A 14,367-nucleotide genomic window follows, 5' to 3' on the forward strand; every position below is an offset into this window, starting at 1 on the left:
TCCCAAATTTGAAGTCATTGCTGTGGTATACATAGGCCCAATGATTTTACATTCCAGCACTGGATGCCTCTTCTGCCATAGCATTGCTGTAGTAATAAGTGCAAAAATTCTTTTGAAAAGGAGGAAGTCTTCTAAAAGTCTATTTAATTCTCCTTCAGTGTTAACTGAAGCTGATAATAAAATGTGTATGTAATGTATATGTATATAATATATATATATAATCTTCCATGTAACTATTTTCTGTTTTGACGTATTATAAGTAAACTTAATTTTTAGTAAATAATGGCAAGATGTAACTGGGTAGAGAATGGACTGTAGGTTACTTTGGCCAGTGAAGTGGTCACTGCACCGAGCCTGTCTGAATTTAAGAAGAGATTGGACTGTGCACTTAATCACATGGTCTGAACTTTTGGGTAGACCTGTGCGGTGTCAAGAGTTGGACTTGATGATCCGTAAGGGTCCCTTCCAACTCAGGATATTCTATGATTCTATGATTCTATGGATGTTGTGATGAATACGGCATTTAAGTTCAAGTGAATGATGAGAAATTCAGCTTGTTATTGAAATTGAACTACCAGACCCTGGCTTCCCTTCAGACAAAGGAAAATGTGTTTGTATCACTTATTTCATTAGCCTATACATAAATGCTCTTCCTAGAGGACACCTCATTTAGATGCGTTTTCTCCTAGTTCTTCAATTTCTCATGCAGTTACACTGTCAAATCAGTGTATTTTCCTGTAACAACATATGCCCATGTTTTAATGACTATAACAGCCAGAGAGTTCAGAAAGATAGAGCTTTTATTTCAAAAACGAATCTGAAGGGACAGAGGAACTGCTATATAGGGGAGAGTTCCATGTAGTCCCATGTCCTGGTCTTCACGGTGTGGAGCAGACGGCAGTTCAGGAAAAATACCAAAAGACAGAGCGTAGAGCAATCCTTCCTTGTGCAAACTTTCTGCAGTCAGCTGTTCAGAAATTTCCTCTAAATTGCCTCCAGACCACCACGGTTAGCAACCACTAAGAGTAAAAAGTAAAAAGAGATACAAGTAAAAATGTATCTCATTTTTCTCCAAATCCTCTCACAAATTCTTTTCCTCCAAATCCTTTCACACCCTTGACCTCCTGTGATTTTGAGTTCCATACTCAACACTGTGCATTTTGCAGGAAATAGCATTTCTTGAAAGCTGCTGCCTGTTAATACCGCTGGGACAAGCCTGAAAAAAGCTCACAGAGGAGAGCTGTCGCTCACAGGGTGCTGGGAGGAAAGGTTGGGTCCATTGGCTTTGGAACCGAGCTGCAAATTCGGAATCAGCTGGGCGGCTTCATCCCTGCAAGAAGAACAGAGATGCTGAGCTGGCATCCTGTGGCAATGGGGAAGAACTAGACCCCCTCTTTTTATTTTCTGACATGGTTTTGATTGGGAAGTAAGTATGAGATAGCAACCAGGCATATTTGGTCAGAATTGTCAAATTTAGCCTGCCTGGGGTAGGTCTAGAAATCTCCAGGACAGTCTGGAATTACAGAGCATGCCTTGTTTGAGTTGTACCTGAGGCTTTCCATGCAGGGTCATCTCCTCCACAATGCAGTTTAACAGCCCATGAAGGGAGTGAAACAGGTATCTGGCAGCAGCTACAGGCCAAGTTTTTCAAGTTCAGTGTGCATTTTGGGGCTTAGTAACCTATTTCATATGCTTTAGAAGTGTCTGCTCTTCAGAAGGAGCTGAGCTCTCAATTTTCTGAAAGTCATCCATGGCATTTACTCTGACAGCCAATTATCAGTGTTTATTTTAAAAGGCAATCTAAATGTAAACAAGCAAACTTGTCTTTTTTATGAGAGAAAAGACTCAACAGGGAAAAGGCTGCAGTAAAAGACGGAGGTAATTGTGGCAGGAGAAACAGCAACTCACTGAAAAGCATGTATTTTGTCGATATAACCCTTTCCCCTAGAAGAGGCATTCCTGTATTGATTTTCTGAACATTTATCTGTGTTGTTCTCTAGTCTGACACATAGTTGTGTGAGCAAATTTCATTCCATAAATGGTTAGCCTGCTGTTTTGGGTAGAGAACTCATTCTATTTAAAATGTGAAAGAGTGCCTAAAAAAGGTGCTCTCCAGAGTAAAACCTCCACTGACATATAAACCTATATGGAGACCTATATAAATACCTTCATAAATCTGTATAACTAACAACTGAACAAGTGCCTAAGGTTTGTTTGCATGCACAAAGTGCATGCAATCGTTCTTTTTCAAATAACATGTATTCAAAGTAATAAACTCATTAAGCATTAAATGAACAAAATTTCTTTACACAAAATAAAAAATCATTTACACTTCAACCATGTGTGGAGCTGTAGCCACATGGGTCAACAGAAGAGGATGGGAATTCTCTACCTCTTCTTGCCCACCATTATTTTACCTGTAATAAAATTCAGCCAAGCCCCAGCCTTGTGTTAACCCGTTCAGCTGGAAATCTGCAATGCACTCATGGAAAACGCCACGTCCAGTCAGGCCATTATACACCACAGGGCAAGCTTGCTTATCCAGCCTTGCAGAAACATCAAAGTATTTGCCACCTTTGGTAAGAGTAAAAAGGGAAGAATGTCTCCAGTCTTCAATCATATTTAATCTATAAAAATTACAAGCTCTACTATTTTTACTTATGGTTCTCTTTTTATGCTTTGGTAAAGAACAATAGTTTTCCTCTCTGCTTTGTAAATTGCCTAAGATCGTTGACCAAGGCATACTTTCAGAACTGTGTTTAGCTTACCAGCAGTAAAACTGACTCTGTATTCATCCCTGATAACACCATCATCAGCCATCTCAGCCAGCGAGGCGTTGGACCACTCAATCCCAGCCTTCTTCCCATCAGGGAAAAAAACATAACCTACAGTGAGGCTGAAGGGGAAAGAAATGGAGCAGAGCTAAAGCGCAACCACAGCTCAAATGGACCAGCATGCTGGCCTTCCAGGGGAGCTCAATATCAAGCATGGCCTCCACCCTGGCCAGCAGCAAGAATACATAGAAATGGTTATATTTGGGGATCTTGTGAACGCTGAGCAGGGGGTGCCATGCATGCAGGAAAGGAGATGAGGAGTGCAGGACTGATTGTGAAGTGGGAAGGACAGACAGGACACTTGGTCCCACTTGGTCACAGAGCTGAAGGGCCAGGAATGCAGGGATTTAAGCTCCCCACACTCCCCAGAAGCATAACATTAGGCTGAAAAATAGCTGGAAGTGCTCGATTTGTACTTCTAAATCATCTAGACAGTAAGACAGACAGCTGCATCAGCCAAACAATAATTGAGTGGAAAGGAAGCAATCAGAGGTAAAAGCTGTCCTTCTAACTAATTGCAAATGGAAAACTCGGCAGAGGGAATGGAAAGCATGAAAAAAGGGTGTGGATGGAAATCTGGCTACGCGGGTTTAAAGCAAGAATGCGCATAAAGTTATCTTGCAGAGCAACTTCTGTCACCTTTGAGATGCATGTTTTCATCCGTGTAAACTTCCTTGGTTACTTACTTAGTCGTGGTAGCTGGCATATTTATAACTGTTAAATGTGCTGCAGTCCCATCCTGAAAGACAGCAATAAAGAAAAAGCAGCCCGATTTGTGTGGATCATATGCTGGCTTGACCAAGAAGACACTGGATACAACTCAGATTACACAGGGTGCTATTACGTGATACTTTTAAATCTTCTCAGCACATCTTCCATGAAAATCTGGCTGCAAATGAAAGTCCAGGAATATAAACCAGACACATTATGGACAAATTAAGGACAGTAATGCAATTAAAAGTCCACAGAAAGCAGACATAAAAGGAGGGAAACAATACGTGCAGAGATCTCTGCTAGCTGTGTTCAAAACCGCTGGGCAGCCTCTCAAAATTGGCCCTGCTTTGACCAGACATCTCTTCTAACCTTACTATTCTATGCTCTGTTTGAGCTGCTTGAAGGCAAGTCTAAGTCTATGCTGCCATGTTATAAATGTACACATACTCCAAACTTCAATCCATGATTAATTCCTTTTTAACAAACAGTCAGTTAGCTTTTAATTAAGAGGGGAAGAGCAGCAGCCATTTTAAGTCCTGAATAACTATAAAGAAAAAGGAGAGGTTAATGACCGATTAAGCACACCACAGCACAAATCCAGAGTCTTATTACAAGGTAGAAAGGCATACGGTCAATCACATCAGTGACTGGATTATGGGATACTGTATGTGGGATTTTCCAAGGTGTGTTTTTCTCTTGGCCAATATATACCCAGGAAAGAATTTTTCTTCTGCCTTCGGTCTTAACTCCTGTAATGCTGCCTCTAACAGTGAGTTTAGACTTCTTTACGCCCGCACTAGTGAAGGAAATGCTTTTTCAGAAGCATCTGCTCGGGTTGCATGCCAGCTTGTATTGACAGGGTTCAGAATTTCCCCAGGCTGTGCTCCCAGCAACCACTCCTCCAGCACAGCCACAACGGCAAAGCAGGGAATTAGAGCTGAGCACAGGCAGAAATATTTGCTGACTGTTGTCATAAAGACTTAAGATGCCTACAAATATGTCAGGCTCAGCAATGCATCACCTCCACTGAGCCCTGGGTATCTGCAGCAGGAGAGAATCTGTCCTGTAAAGCTGCCTATTTATTTATTTATTTTTAAAGCCAAAACAAAGAGTTTCAAATTGCCAAAACAATTGTTGGTTCAAGCCATGTAGCAAAATCTCAGTTTTTACACACATGGCTCTGCTTTTGCGAGGTGCTTGAAGCATTGATACGTGCTAATGACAGCACCGGTTTGCACTACTGATCGCACACCATGGGTGATCCCAATGCATTATGTCCAGATACTCAAATATGACTGATACGTTCAGAGACACCTCCAATGCCATGGTTAAATAGCATATTGGCATGTAAATACCTACCTCAAAACGTGCCAAAATCATAACATAACGGTAAATCTCAGACCAGTTCCGGACACCTGCAAAGAAGAACAAAGTCGCCCACCCTAAAGTTTGCCATTGCTGGAAAACATGAAGCAATATACCTGAATTAACATTAACTTTGGATAAAAAAAGTCCTCCACTAGCTGATAATATGTTTAAGCATACACATGTCCCCAAAATGGCAATGGAATTGTTCCTCTTTTTCCATTAATTCAAGGTCACTAGAATTGAAAGGGGAGCAGAGTAACATGCCAAGTCAGACTGACAACAGGTTTATATATTGAACAAAGCTAGGAAAATGTCAACAAAAATACTTTAGTATCTCCAAGCATGTCAGTGCCTTTTCAGAAGCTCAGGAGGCTTGAATGGACCAAATTCCCTCCATTGCAAATCTCTACGTTCATCTGACCCATCTGACAAATGACATTTAGCCAGAAAAATAGACTTTCCTGTGAAATGTCTTTACTTATGGCTCTTTGTGAAACCATCTATTTCTAAAGACAATCTTTAGCCTGACTGTCCCAGCAGTAACAGCAGTAAAGGCTGCTGAGCAAGGGAATTGTTTCTGCTGCTGTTACCATAAGAGTGGCTCCGAATGCCTTTGAGGGAAAGTTCAGTTTTCTCATGATTTTCTATTTCAATTTCTCCAACAGACTGGCCCCACTGCTCATGTCGGAAATGTTGTTCCCTTTGTCTAGAAGAAAGAAAAGAGTGAATCGACACAGGCAAAATCAATAAAGCTGCTGGTAAGGAGGCCACAGTGCTGATCTGATGGATTTACATCCCAAAACAAAGGAGAGATTTCAAGAGCATCTGGATCACAGCTACACCAGATTCTACACATTAGGAAACACTTTCACATTTCCCAGTTATAGTACAAAATGCTTGTTACGTGTAACAACACAGGCCAGACCTTCAAGAGGTCTGTAGAATAATTACTATTAACCCCAGAAGACCTTACTCTCGCCTCTCACTTTTTGACCCTTTGGAAGAACTCGATGGTCCATGGTTCCTGGGCAAAAGCGCGGGCAAATGTGCTGGGGTGACTGTCGACACTGAAGTTGAAGACTTCTGTGAAGTTCTCCCAGCTAGGAAGAGAAGGGTAAAACCAAAAGGCATCATTAGCTTGCAGGTCGCACAAGGCCAACTGGACACCTGCTACTCTGACCATGGTGACCATTGAATGTTATTGTGTTAGGAAATTTCTGATTTTTGTCATTTTTGTCGTGTTATTACTTTTCAAAGGAAACAGAGAATGGAAACGACGGCCTGTAGAAAAGCACAGCAAGGGTCCACAGATTAACAAGGAAGGGAAGCTGGAGGGGCAGAGCTTCAAGCAAAAGGATAAGGATGCTGCTTTGTCTCATGTGGTCTGTTCAGAGGTACAAATGCAGCACTCTGCCAGAAATGCTGTGCTACTTCAACAGCAAATCATTTTTAATCAGGCAACTAGAGTCCATAACCCAGGTAGAATTTGTATTGCTGGGAAGTGATGGCAGAACAAGAAAGCAGAGGCAAGGGTTTACTTTGTGCACATGCCCCTTTGAAAACAGTAACTATGTGGAAAAGAGAAACAAAACCACAAATAAATATTTCTGAATAAAGAACGTGGTTTGGAGCTCTTAGTCTGTTTCCTAGTTGTGTGAGCAGAGCTCCTATGGAAATATATGCTAGAATCATTCCACAACTGTTAATTGTTCAGGCTTTATTTCTACTATTAATAGGAAAAATGCAGGAAACAATGCCAGCAGCAACATATTTTGAGATTATAGCACTCTGTAGAAGCTCCAAAATCCTTTTAAAGCAGTTTCTCCAAATAAAAATACACCAGACATTGAAGTCTTTGGTGTGATAACTTCCTAAATAACAAATAGTGAGGTTACCACTTTGCAGTCAGTTTGGTTTCATTTCCTGAAGAACCAAACCTCTAACCACAAACCTCCTCTACATCCCAAAGCAAAGTGAAATGCTCTTACTGAAGAGAGAATTTAACTGGTACAAGTTCTCCCTCTTCTTCACTCCACTGCTGTCGGAAGGGACCTTTTCTGTAAGACAAAGCACTATAATTTTGTAACATACCTAAACGAACAGCAAAATGTTCCTTACGCATTTGATAATGGAATCAATAGGAAACACTGCAGAAGAATGACATTATTGTGTGCTAAGGTAGAAGAATAATCCTCTATTACAACCCAACACTGGTTGTAGATATTACCAGCTGTTTTTTCATTACTTAGCAAGCATCGTATGCTACTGTTACCAAGTTGCATTTGATTCAAGTTGGTTAATTAAATTTTCAGGTAGTGTTCAAAAAGCCTTGGTCTTCTGTGTATGAAACGATAAAGTGCTGTAGTACCTAAGTAATCCATCGAAGCTTATTTTCCAGCGTGCTTCAAGCTCTAAGTACTCAATAGTGAGCCCTCCTCCACTCCAAATCTCTTCAGATTCATCACTCACCATCATGTTTGGATGTTGTGGGTGCTAAAAAGACATTTCAGGAAAACATTTGTGTAAGTCATATCTGGGGATGCAACACTGGTCAGTTCCTCGCTGATAGTCCTCTGCAGGAGGAACATATGATTAAATTGGCTTTTCAGTTCTGCCTGCTTTCTGGTAACCACATATTGGAAAAGGAAAATTCCATCTAAAACACCAGAGTTATCAGATAGCATGTTATTGCTTCAAATGATACAATTGAATTACTTGTGTGAAGGGAGATCACTGTAAAAGCCCAGCTCCTTATCTCCTTATGCTAGTGACTCTGTCAAACTTACAGCCAAGCAGATTCAGAGCACAGGGCCTGTTTTTCTGCCAGTGAGTGCTGCTGTTATCACTGGAAGAGAACTCCAATGACAGGCTTTAAGAAGGAAGACAAGACCAAGCATCACTTGTTACATCAGTGCCTTTAGTCACAGCACCAATGTTTTACTGCTAGGACGTTAATGTAGCGAAGATGCAGAGCACATTAATTTTTGACTGAGCTCCTAACACAGGTTCAAGATACGAGTTAAGCACTGCTCTTGAATGTCAGCCGACTCCACCACTTACTTCAAACTCTCCTATCCCATCCACCCTCAGGAAGAGCCACATCTCACAGACCCCGTGAGGACGTTTGGCAAGGCGAGCAATCACAAAGGTCTTGTTGGTCTCCACAAAGCCCGTGAAGTAAACCGAATCGAATGCCTAGGAAAAGGAAACAGATTTCAGCTCCAGCTGGAGGCAGGAAGGGAGGGGGTGAAGACGAGTAATTCTTTGTTTTCCATGTTTCTTTTTAGGAGCTCAATTTTACTTTCACTTTCTGTATTTAATACTACACCATTCGTTGACCCGAAAGCTTTATCCCGTTCTTCTTTACCCATTTCCTCATCAGGACCAACTCAGAAAGCAGAGAGGGAGCAGGTGAGAAGCAGTTTTAGAGAGGGACCGTAATTATCGCATGATAGCCACAGACAAGGAGAACTATTTCCAAGAAGCAAGATGACTATTTTGCAATGGGATGTTCCTTCGACCAAAATCCTTACAAAATGTGTCCTAAAAAAGACTGTGTGTGTAAAAGGAATTTAGCTGCAAATATGCTGCTCCCCCATCTAGCTCCAAATTGAATACAGGACAACTTATATTTACAGGAAACACAGAACTGACAATGAAAAGAAAGAAAAAGAGAGCAAGCCATAAAAAACCTAGCACTTCACTGCCATGATGAACACTTGGGCTAGGGACAGAAGCCCACAGCTTCAAATTCAGATGTGTACTTTCACGTGTATGTGCGGATCACAAAGTTAACTTTCCCAAGCTGGAACGTGGAAATTAAGATTTATGTATGCATGTTTGGGCATGGATAAAGTTCTGCTTCCAAAAATTTATCCATCGTAAGATGGATACAGGCTCACAGAGTGAGCCTACTGGATGCCACATGGATCATTTCTGGGAAGTTTTTCCAAATCATTTTTGACCTTTTGTTTTGTAACTGCTGCTCCAGGTCAAAAAGTGATCTGGAAAAAAGTTCCTTCTGGAAGGTTTCCTTTCTGGAAAAAAACAGCAAAGAACAGTGCAAAGAACAGTCAAGGTGCCCTCCCAGGGATGTGTTGAGCAGAGATGAAGGATGTGGGTCAGGCGGTGAGGGATGCCCAGCATCAGGATGCAGGGGCTGGGGGCTCCTGGGGGTACAGGTCCTGGAGGTGTTGGGGTGCTGGGGACACAGAGGGGTGTGGGTTCTGCACATGGAGGTCCTGGGGGTCTGCGTCCAGGGGGAATGGGAGTCCTGTGGGCATGTGCATCCCAGGGGATGGAGGGGATGGTGGTGCTGGGGATGGGGTCGCAGCGGGACAGGGGTGCTGGGGAGATGGGGTGCAAAGAAAAGGGGGTGCCAAGGAAAGGGGTGCCAAGGAAAGGGGTGTCAGGGAAAGGGGTGCCAGGGAAGGGGGTGCCGGTGAAAGGAGTGCCAGGGACGCTGCAGGACACTCACATGGGGGTCGGGCCAGATCAGGCGCGGCCTGCGGGGCTCCTCGGTCCCTCCGGCGACCACCCGTTGCCGCCAGACTCCGTGGAAGAGCAGGAGCCCGGCCAGAGCCCAGCGCTTCAGCGGGACCCGAGCTCCGGGACCGGCCGCCCTCAGCGCCCCGAGCAGTGCCAGCAGCGCGGCCGCCAGCAGCGCCAGCAGCGCCGGCATCGCGGGGCCGGCCTGGGGGAGATCCCGAGCCGGGCCAGGGGGTCCCGGAGCCGGGATAGGGGCCTCAGAGCCGGGATAAAGGTCTTGGAGCCGGCCCGGGGGGGCTCGGAGCCGGGCTGGGAGCCGCAACAGGGCCTCGCCCGCAGGGGCAGCGCCGGCTCCGGCTGCCGCCAAACCCCGCCTCGGAGCCGGCGCTGAGGGCGCTTTGGGCGGCTCGGCCCTGCGGGTGGAGGTTGAGGCCGTTCCCTGATGTCTCTCGGGATATCAGTGGCTGCTTTAGGGTTTTTGGCCCGGTTTCGCTCGGCTTTCGGCTTCTGTGGGTGTTCATTGCCAGCTCCAGGCGATGGGCATGGAAAGGGCTTGGCAGCGCTCTTTGGACAAGCCAGCAGCAAGACTGGCAGCGGGCAGCCTGGCAGCCTCCGTCACAGGTGCCATTTCTGGAAGCCGTGTTTTTGAGGGCTTTTAGCAGGTCCCTTTATTCCTCGTCTCATTGCCCTGCTCCAGATTAAATCCAGTCTCGCAGGAAAGATTGAAGTGCCGATGCTCTTGCTTTGGGGCTTTCTGCTTCCACACTTTCATTTTCTGAGTGCCTGGCCTCTGACAGTCCTACAATTTCTCATTGGGATTATAGCGTCTTTTAGGCGACATTTCCTCTGCCCTTATATTCATGTTTCTATCTATCCTTCAAAAGTCTTTAGTGGCTTAATGTTTCATTTTTCTTAAAAAGCTTCCTTGCTTTTACGCAGTTTCTTTTTTTCTGAGACTGGGCACAATAGCAAATTATTGCTTTATTGCTATCATCGGGCATCAAGAGTAGAGGGGCAGGATCTAAAAAGCAGAACGTACTACAGACAACAAGGTTCAGAAATATATTTCAGTATGCCATTGCTTCAGTTGATATCCAAGGAGCAAGTCTTAAAGTTAACCACATACAATAGGCAGTGAGCCAGAGAGAAAAAAAAAAATATATATATATATATATATATATTTATATATATATTCTTGCTTCAGATTGTGCCACAGAGGAATGGAAAACTGTCACAAAATAGATGTGTCTCACAATGTTATCACTCTGCACCTGCAACAGAGCGCATTATGGTTCAGAACAGAGAAAGGCTGCAAGGGAACGGATTATGAAAAACAGCTTTTATTTTTAGTTAAAATGTAAATAAAACATTGACACAAAGCAATGTTTAATGGGGAAGCATCCACGCAAATGACAAATGTTTGGCACCTTGCAAACATGCATAATTAAACCTTCAACAGCGCTAGTCGGCTTGAGCTGCAAGGGCCTATGGCAAACAACATATTCCTGTAAATGCTTTATTTTTTTCCTAATGCAATCTGCGAGCAGCTTTACTGCTCTTTGCCAAACCGTTGGAGTCCTTATACAAATCATTGGAATTTCAGTATTTGCATTTCTAAGGGCAGGAACAACGGGGCATGCATATTTCATATGTTCCTCGGATATGTGAAGTATTCAAAAAGTCCCACAATTTAAACAACACGTTGGTTAAGGTATTGTGGCTGTCTCTGTGGAATCTGTAACAGAGATAAGCCCCGTTCCTTCCTACGAGGACAGGAAGCATGGAAACAATTTGCTTCGTACAGCGTTATGTTTCAACATTTCTTAGGTAATTTGTTTGAGGACTTGAAGTTATCTCTGGCAAACAATTTATCTTGGCAGCATTGTTTGCTGTGGAAGTGGGTTCCAAAACAGCAGGACTTGCAGAAGAACCGAAGTCCTGACATGTCTGGTAATGCTTTTCGCATGGCAAAAACAACGCCGTGCATATTAAAACAAGCCTGCCTAAGCTCTGCTCTGCACACTTAGCAAAAATGCGGGGAGGAAAATATTTGACTGATTTGTTTGTTTTTGAGTTCAGGAGGAAATGAGAAACCTGCACAGTGTTAAAAATACAGAGAACAAAGCAAGATGAATTTAAGAATTTCTGGTTAGCATAAATTTGCTGACTTGCCCTTAAGCATCTGCCATATTGACCGTGAAAATTCCCATTGTGTAGTGAACATAGTGAACACTGCACCTTTTAAAACCATCTGACTGGCAAAAGAAATTGGTACAGTACAGTTATATTCTATCAAAATGCCTCAGCACCCTCAGAAATTGAGGCTAAAAATTTTGCAATATCAGACTGAGTCCCTCAAGGAAGCTATGAGGTCCAAACTGGTTCTGAAGATCTTTGCTCTACTGAGCACGGACTGTATTTGCTGTGTGAAGCTATCCAATCTCTCTAGCAGTGTTTGAGCAGAAATCAAAACTAACTTGAAAAAAAAAAATCCTTCCTGGTCTCTAATCCTTAGAGAGCTTCAAATGAAAGTTGGTTTTCAGAACTACATCCACAAATAATGGCTAGTGTAACATGTATAGTACAAGATCCAGATGTGACTGAACTTTGAGAAGGCTCAGATCTGTGAGAGAATGCCCTAGTTTCAGCCTAACTTTATGTGACATGACATTGTATAATTTTATTATTTTTTTTAATTGTCAAACAACTACTTTGTCTTTACACCTTTTCTCCTTCAATTTGCATCTGGAGACGTGTACACTGCCAATGCAGCACGACCAGTATGACTAACACATTTTAAGATGCCCTACAGATGCAGAAGTAAGTGAGGCACCATCCAGTGGACAAAAGCAGTGAGTGACAAGATGGGACGCTGCAGTGACAAGCTATTAAACGTCAGTTCCACTGAAATGGATTGCAACATTTGCACTGATGTAGAAGCTCTTCCTGGTAAAGCACATGCAGGAGCTGCTGGAGCAAGTATCCAACCTTTTGGGCACAACAACATGCAGAGTCTTGTCTCGTCAAAACTGCTAAATATAAAAAAACAGAGAACTCAACTTTTTTTATATCTTCTGGGTGACTGTTGGGTATCAGTCTGTGTATCAGCCACCCTAATGTAGAAGCACAAGCAAGGCAGTATGCTTCAGTTTTCTTGAGGGGTAAGCTCATTAAGCACTGCATCATCATAAGTATATACCCAAGACAATGTGGTTTGCTTCATTTTTGTATGGATAAACAGCATGTTAGTTATATTAAGGGAGAATATGGAGAGAGAAGGAAGTTTTAGGAAAAGGTCAACTCCTATGATTTTATGTGCATACATGTTTGCATACTGTAATTTCAATAGCAGAGTTTGGCAATAGAGTAATGTCTTCCAGCTGAAGCCCAGCTGTTGGGAAATAGAAGACTACACACAAAAGCAAGTTCTCCTGAAATCCAATGGTTCAGGACAGAAACAGAAGAAAAAGAAAAAGAAAAAAGGAAAAAAAAAACAAAAAACAAACAAAAAAAAAAACAGCTGTATTTTATTGCACTTATCAGCATGCAGAACTCGTTATGCACTTGCTGCCGATGTCCCACTAGATGGTGTTCATGCTACAAGAAGAAAAAAGCGAGGCTGGAAAAGTGTACCCGAGCTGTGATAATGTCATCCTTCAGCATTTTTTTTACTGTGTTTTAAAATGCATCTTCAGCTCACACACTGCCAAGATTGCTATTTTACATCTCATTTTCAAGGCTACTGGGTATCTACTTTTCCTAATATGCTGTGGAAAATACTGAATGATAGTCATGTATTTCGACATGAAACGTTTCACCTAATTTAACTACAGATGTTGAGCCTAAACCAAATTGGTTCACAAAATTTAGTAAACGGGAACTGAAAAAGCTGCTAACTTAGGTGCCTGAAATCCTTCTCTTGAGACTCCCTGAACTAAAGAGACAAAAAGAAACAAGACTCCCTGAACTAAAGAGGAGCCACAAAGTAGCACCATGACACTGAGTGTAGGACATCACAAAAGAAAGCCCTTGGTGGCCATCCTGAGGTAAAACCCCTGGGATCTGCAGCCAGTTTTCAAAGGGGCAGGTAGATGTGGTGCTGCGGGACAGGTAGATGTGGTGCTGTGGGACTGTAATGCCACACAGAGGTATCGCTTTAGAAGCTGTGAACGCATTTTTAACACAAAATGATGATTTTATTGAACATTTGCAGGGTAAAACACCAAGCTGCTAACTTAGGTGCCTCAAATCCTTCTCCTGAAATTCCTTGAGCTACAGAGCCATGAAGAAACAAGACTTCATCGAATGATCGAATCATCGAATATCCGGAGTTGGAAGGGACCCTTAAGGATCATCAAGTCCAACTCTTGACACCGCACAGGTCTACCCAAAAGTTCAGACCATGTGACTAAGTGCACAGTCCAATCTCTTCTTAAATTCAAGATAGGCTCGGTGCAGTGACCACTTCCCTGGGGAGCCTGTTCCAGTGTGCAACCACCCTCTCTGTGAAGAACCCCCTCCTGATGTCAAGCCTAAATTTCCCCTGCCTCCGCTTAACCCCGTTCCTGTGGGTCCTGTCACTGGTGTTAATGGAGAAAACTAAATAAGAGTCACGAAGAAACACCACTGCAACACCGAGCATGGGACATCACGAAAATAACCCTTGGTGGCCATCCTGAGGTAAAACCCCTGGGATCTGCAGCCAGTTATCACAGGGGCAGGTAGACGTGGTGCTACGGGACAGGTAGATGTGATGCTGTGGGACTGTAATGCCACACAGTGATATCACTTTAGAAGCTGTAAACACACTTTTAACCCAAAACGATGATTTTATTGAACATTTGCGGCGTAAAACGCTAAGAATCTGGACCCCCGCATTGCAAAGCGCCTAATAATACCCCACTCTCAGAGCCCCTCCTCCCCACACGCTGAGGCGAAGCCCCGCCCACACGCGCATCAAATC

General features: G+C 43.2%; 1 protein-coding gene across 2 annotated transcripts; it reads right to left on the reverse strand.

Annotated features, from left to right (window-relative positions):
- Positions 1–782: 782 nt before the first annotated feature.
- On the reverse strand, positions 783–10,001 carry LOC101796494 (uncharacterized). Of its 2 annotated transcripts, none has more exons than XM_027466996.3 (12): positions 9,394–10,001; positions 7,977–8,111; positions 7,285–7,409; positions 6,905–6,973; positions 5,903–6,016; positions 5,507–5,622; positions 4,908–4,963; positions 3,521–3,573; positions 2,769–2,896; positions 2,418–2,574; positions 1,252–1,330; positions 783–1,019 (listed from the first exon to the last, which is right to left on the reverse strand). In XM_027466996.3, exons 1-12 carry the CDS (start codon positions 9,595–9,597, stop codon positions 972–974), a joined length of 1,284 nt encoding a protein of 427 aa, XP_027322797.1. In that variant the 5' UTR covers positions 9,598–10,001; the 3' UTR covers positions 783–971. The 2 variants fall into 2 exon arrangements, with proteins under 2 accessions (XP_027322797.1, XP_027322798.1); XM_027466997.3 differs by having other exon boundaries at positions 1,232–1,330; positions 9,394–9,990.
- Positions 10,002–14,367: the final 4,366 nt, after the last annotated feature.

This window comes from Anas platyrhynchos, chromosome 12, assembly GCF_047663525.1.
Source record: "Anas platyrhynchos isolate ZD024472 breed Pekin duck chromosome 12, IASCAAS_PekinDuck_T2T, whole genome shotgun sequence".
NCBI lineage: Eukaryota > Metazoa > Chordata > Aves > Anseriformes > Anatidae > Anas > Anas platyrhynchos.

What these genes read in the sequence shown, in the direction of transcription:
- LOC101796494 (XM_027466996.3), bottom strand. Translation starts at nt 9,597, where the DNA reads ATGCCGGCGCTGCTGGCGCTGCTGGCGGCCGCGCTGCTGGCACTGCTC. An exon ending in CATTCGGAGCCACTCTTATG is followed by an intron (nt 4,964 to 5,506) that starts GTAACAGCAGCA and finishes TCTTCTTTGCAG; the next exon opens with GTGTCCGGAACTGGTCTGAG. An exon ending in TTGGCTGAATTTTATTACAG is followed by an intron (nt 1,331 to 2,417) that starts GTAAAATAATGG and finishes TTCTTCTTGCAG; the next exon opens with GGATGAAGCCGCCCAGCTGA.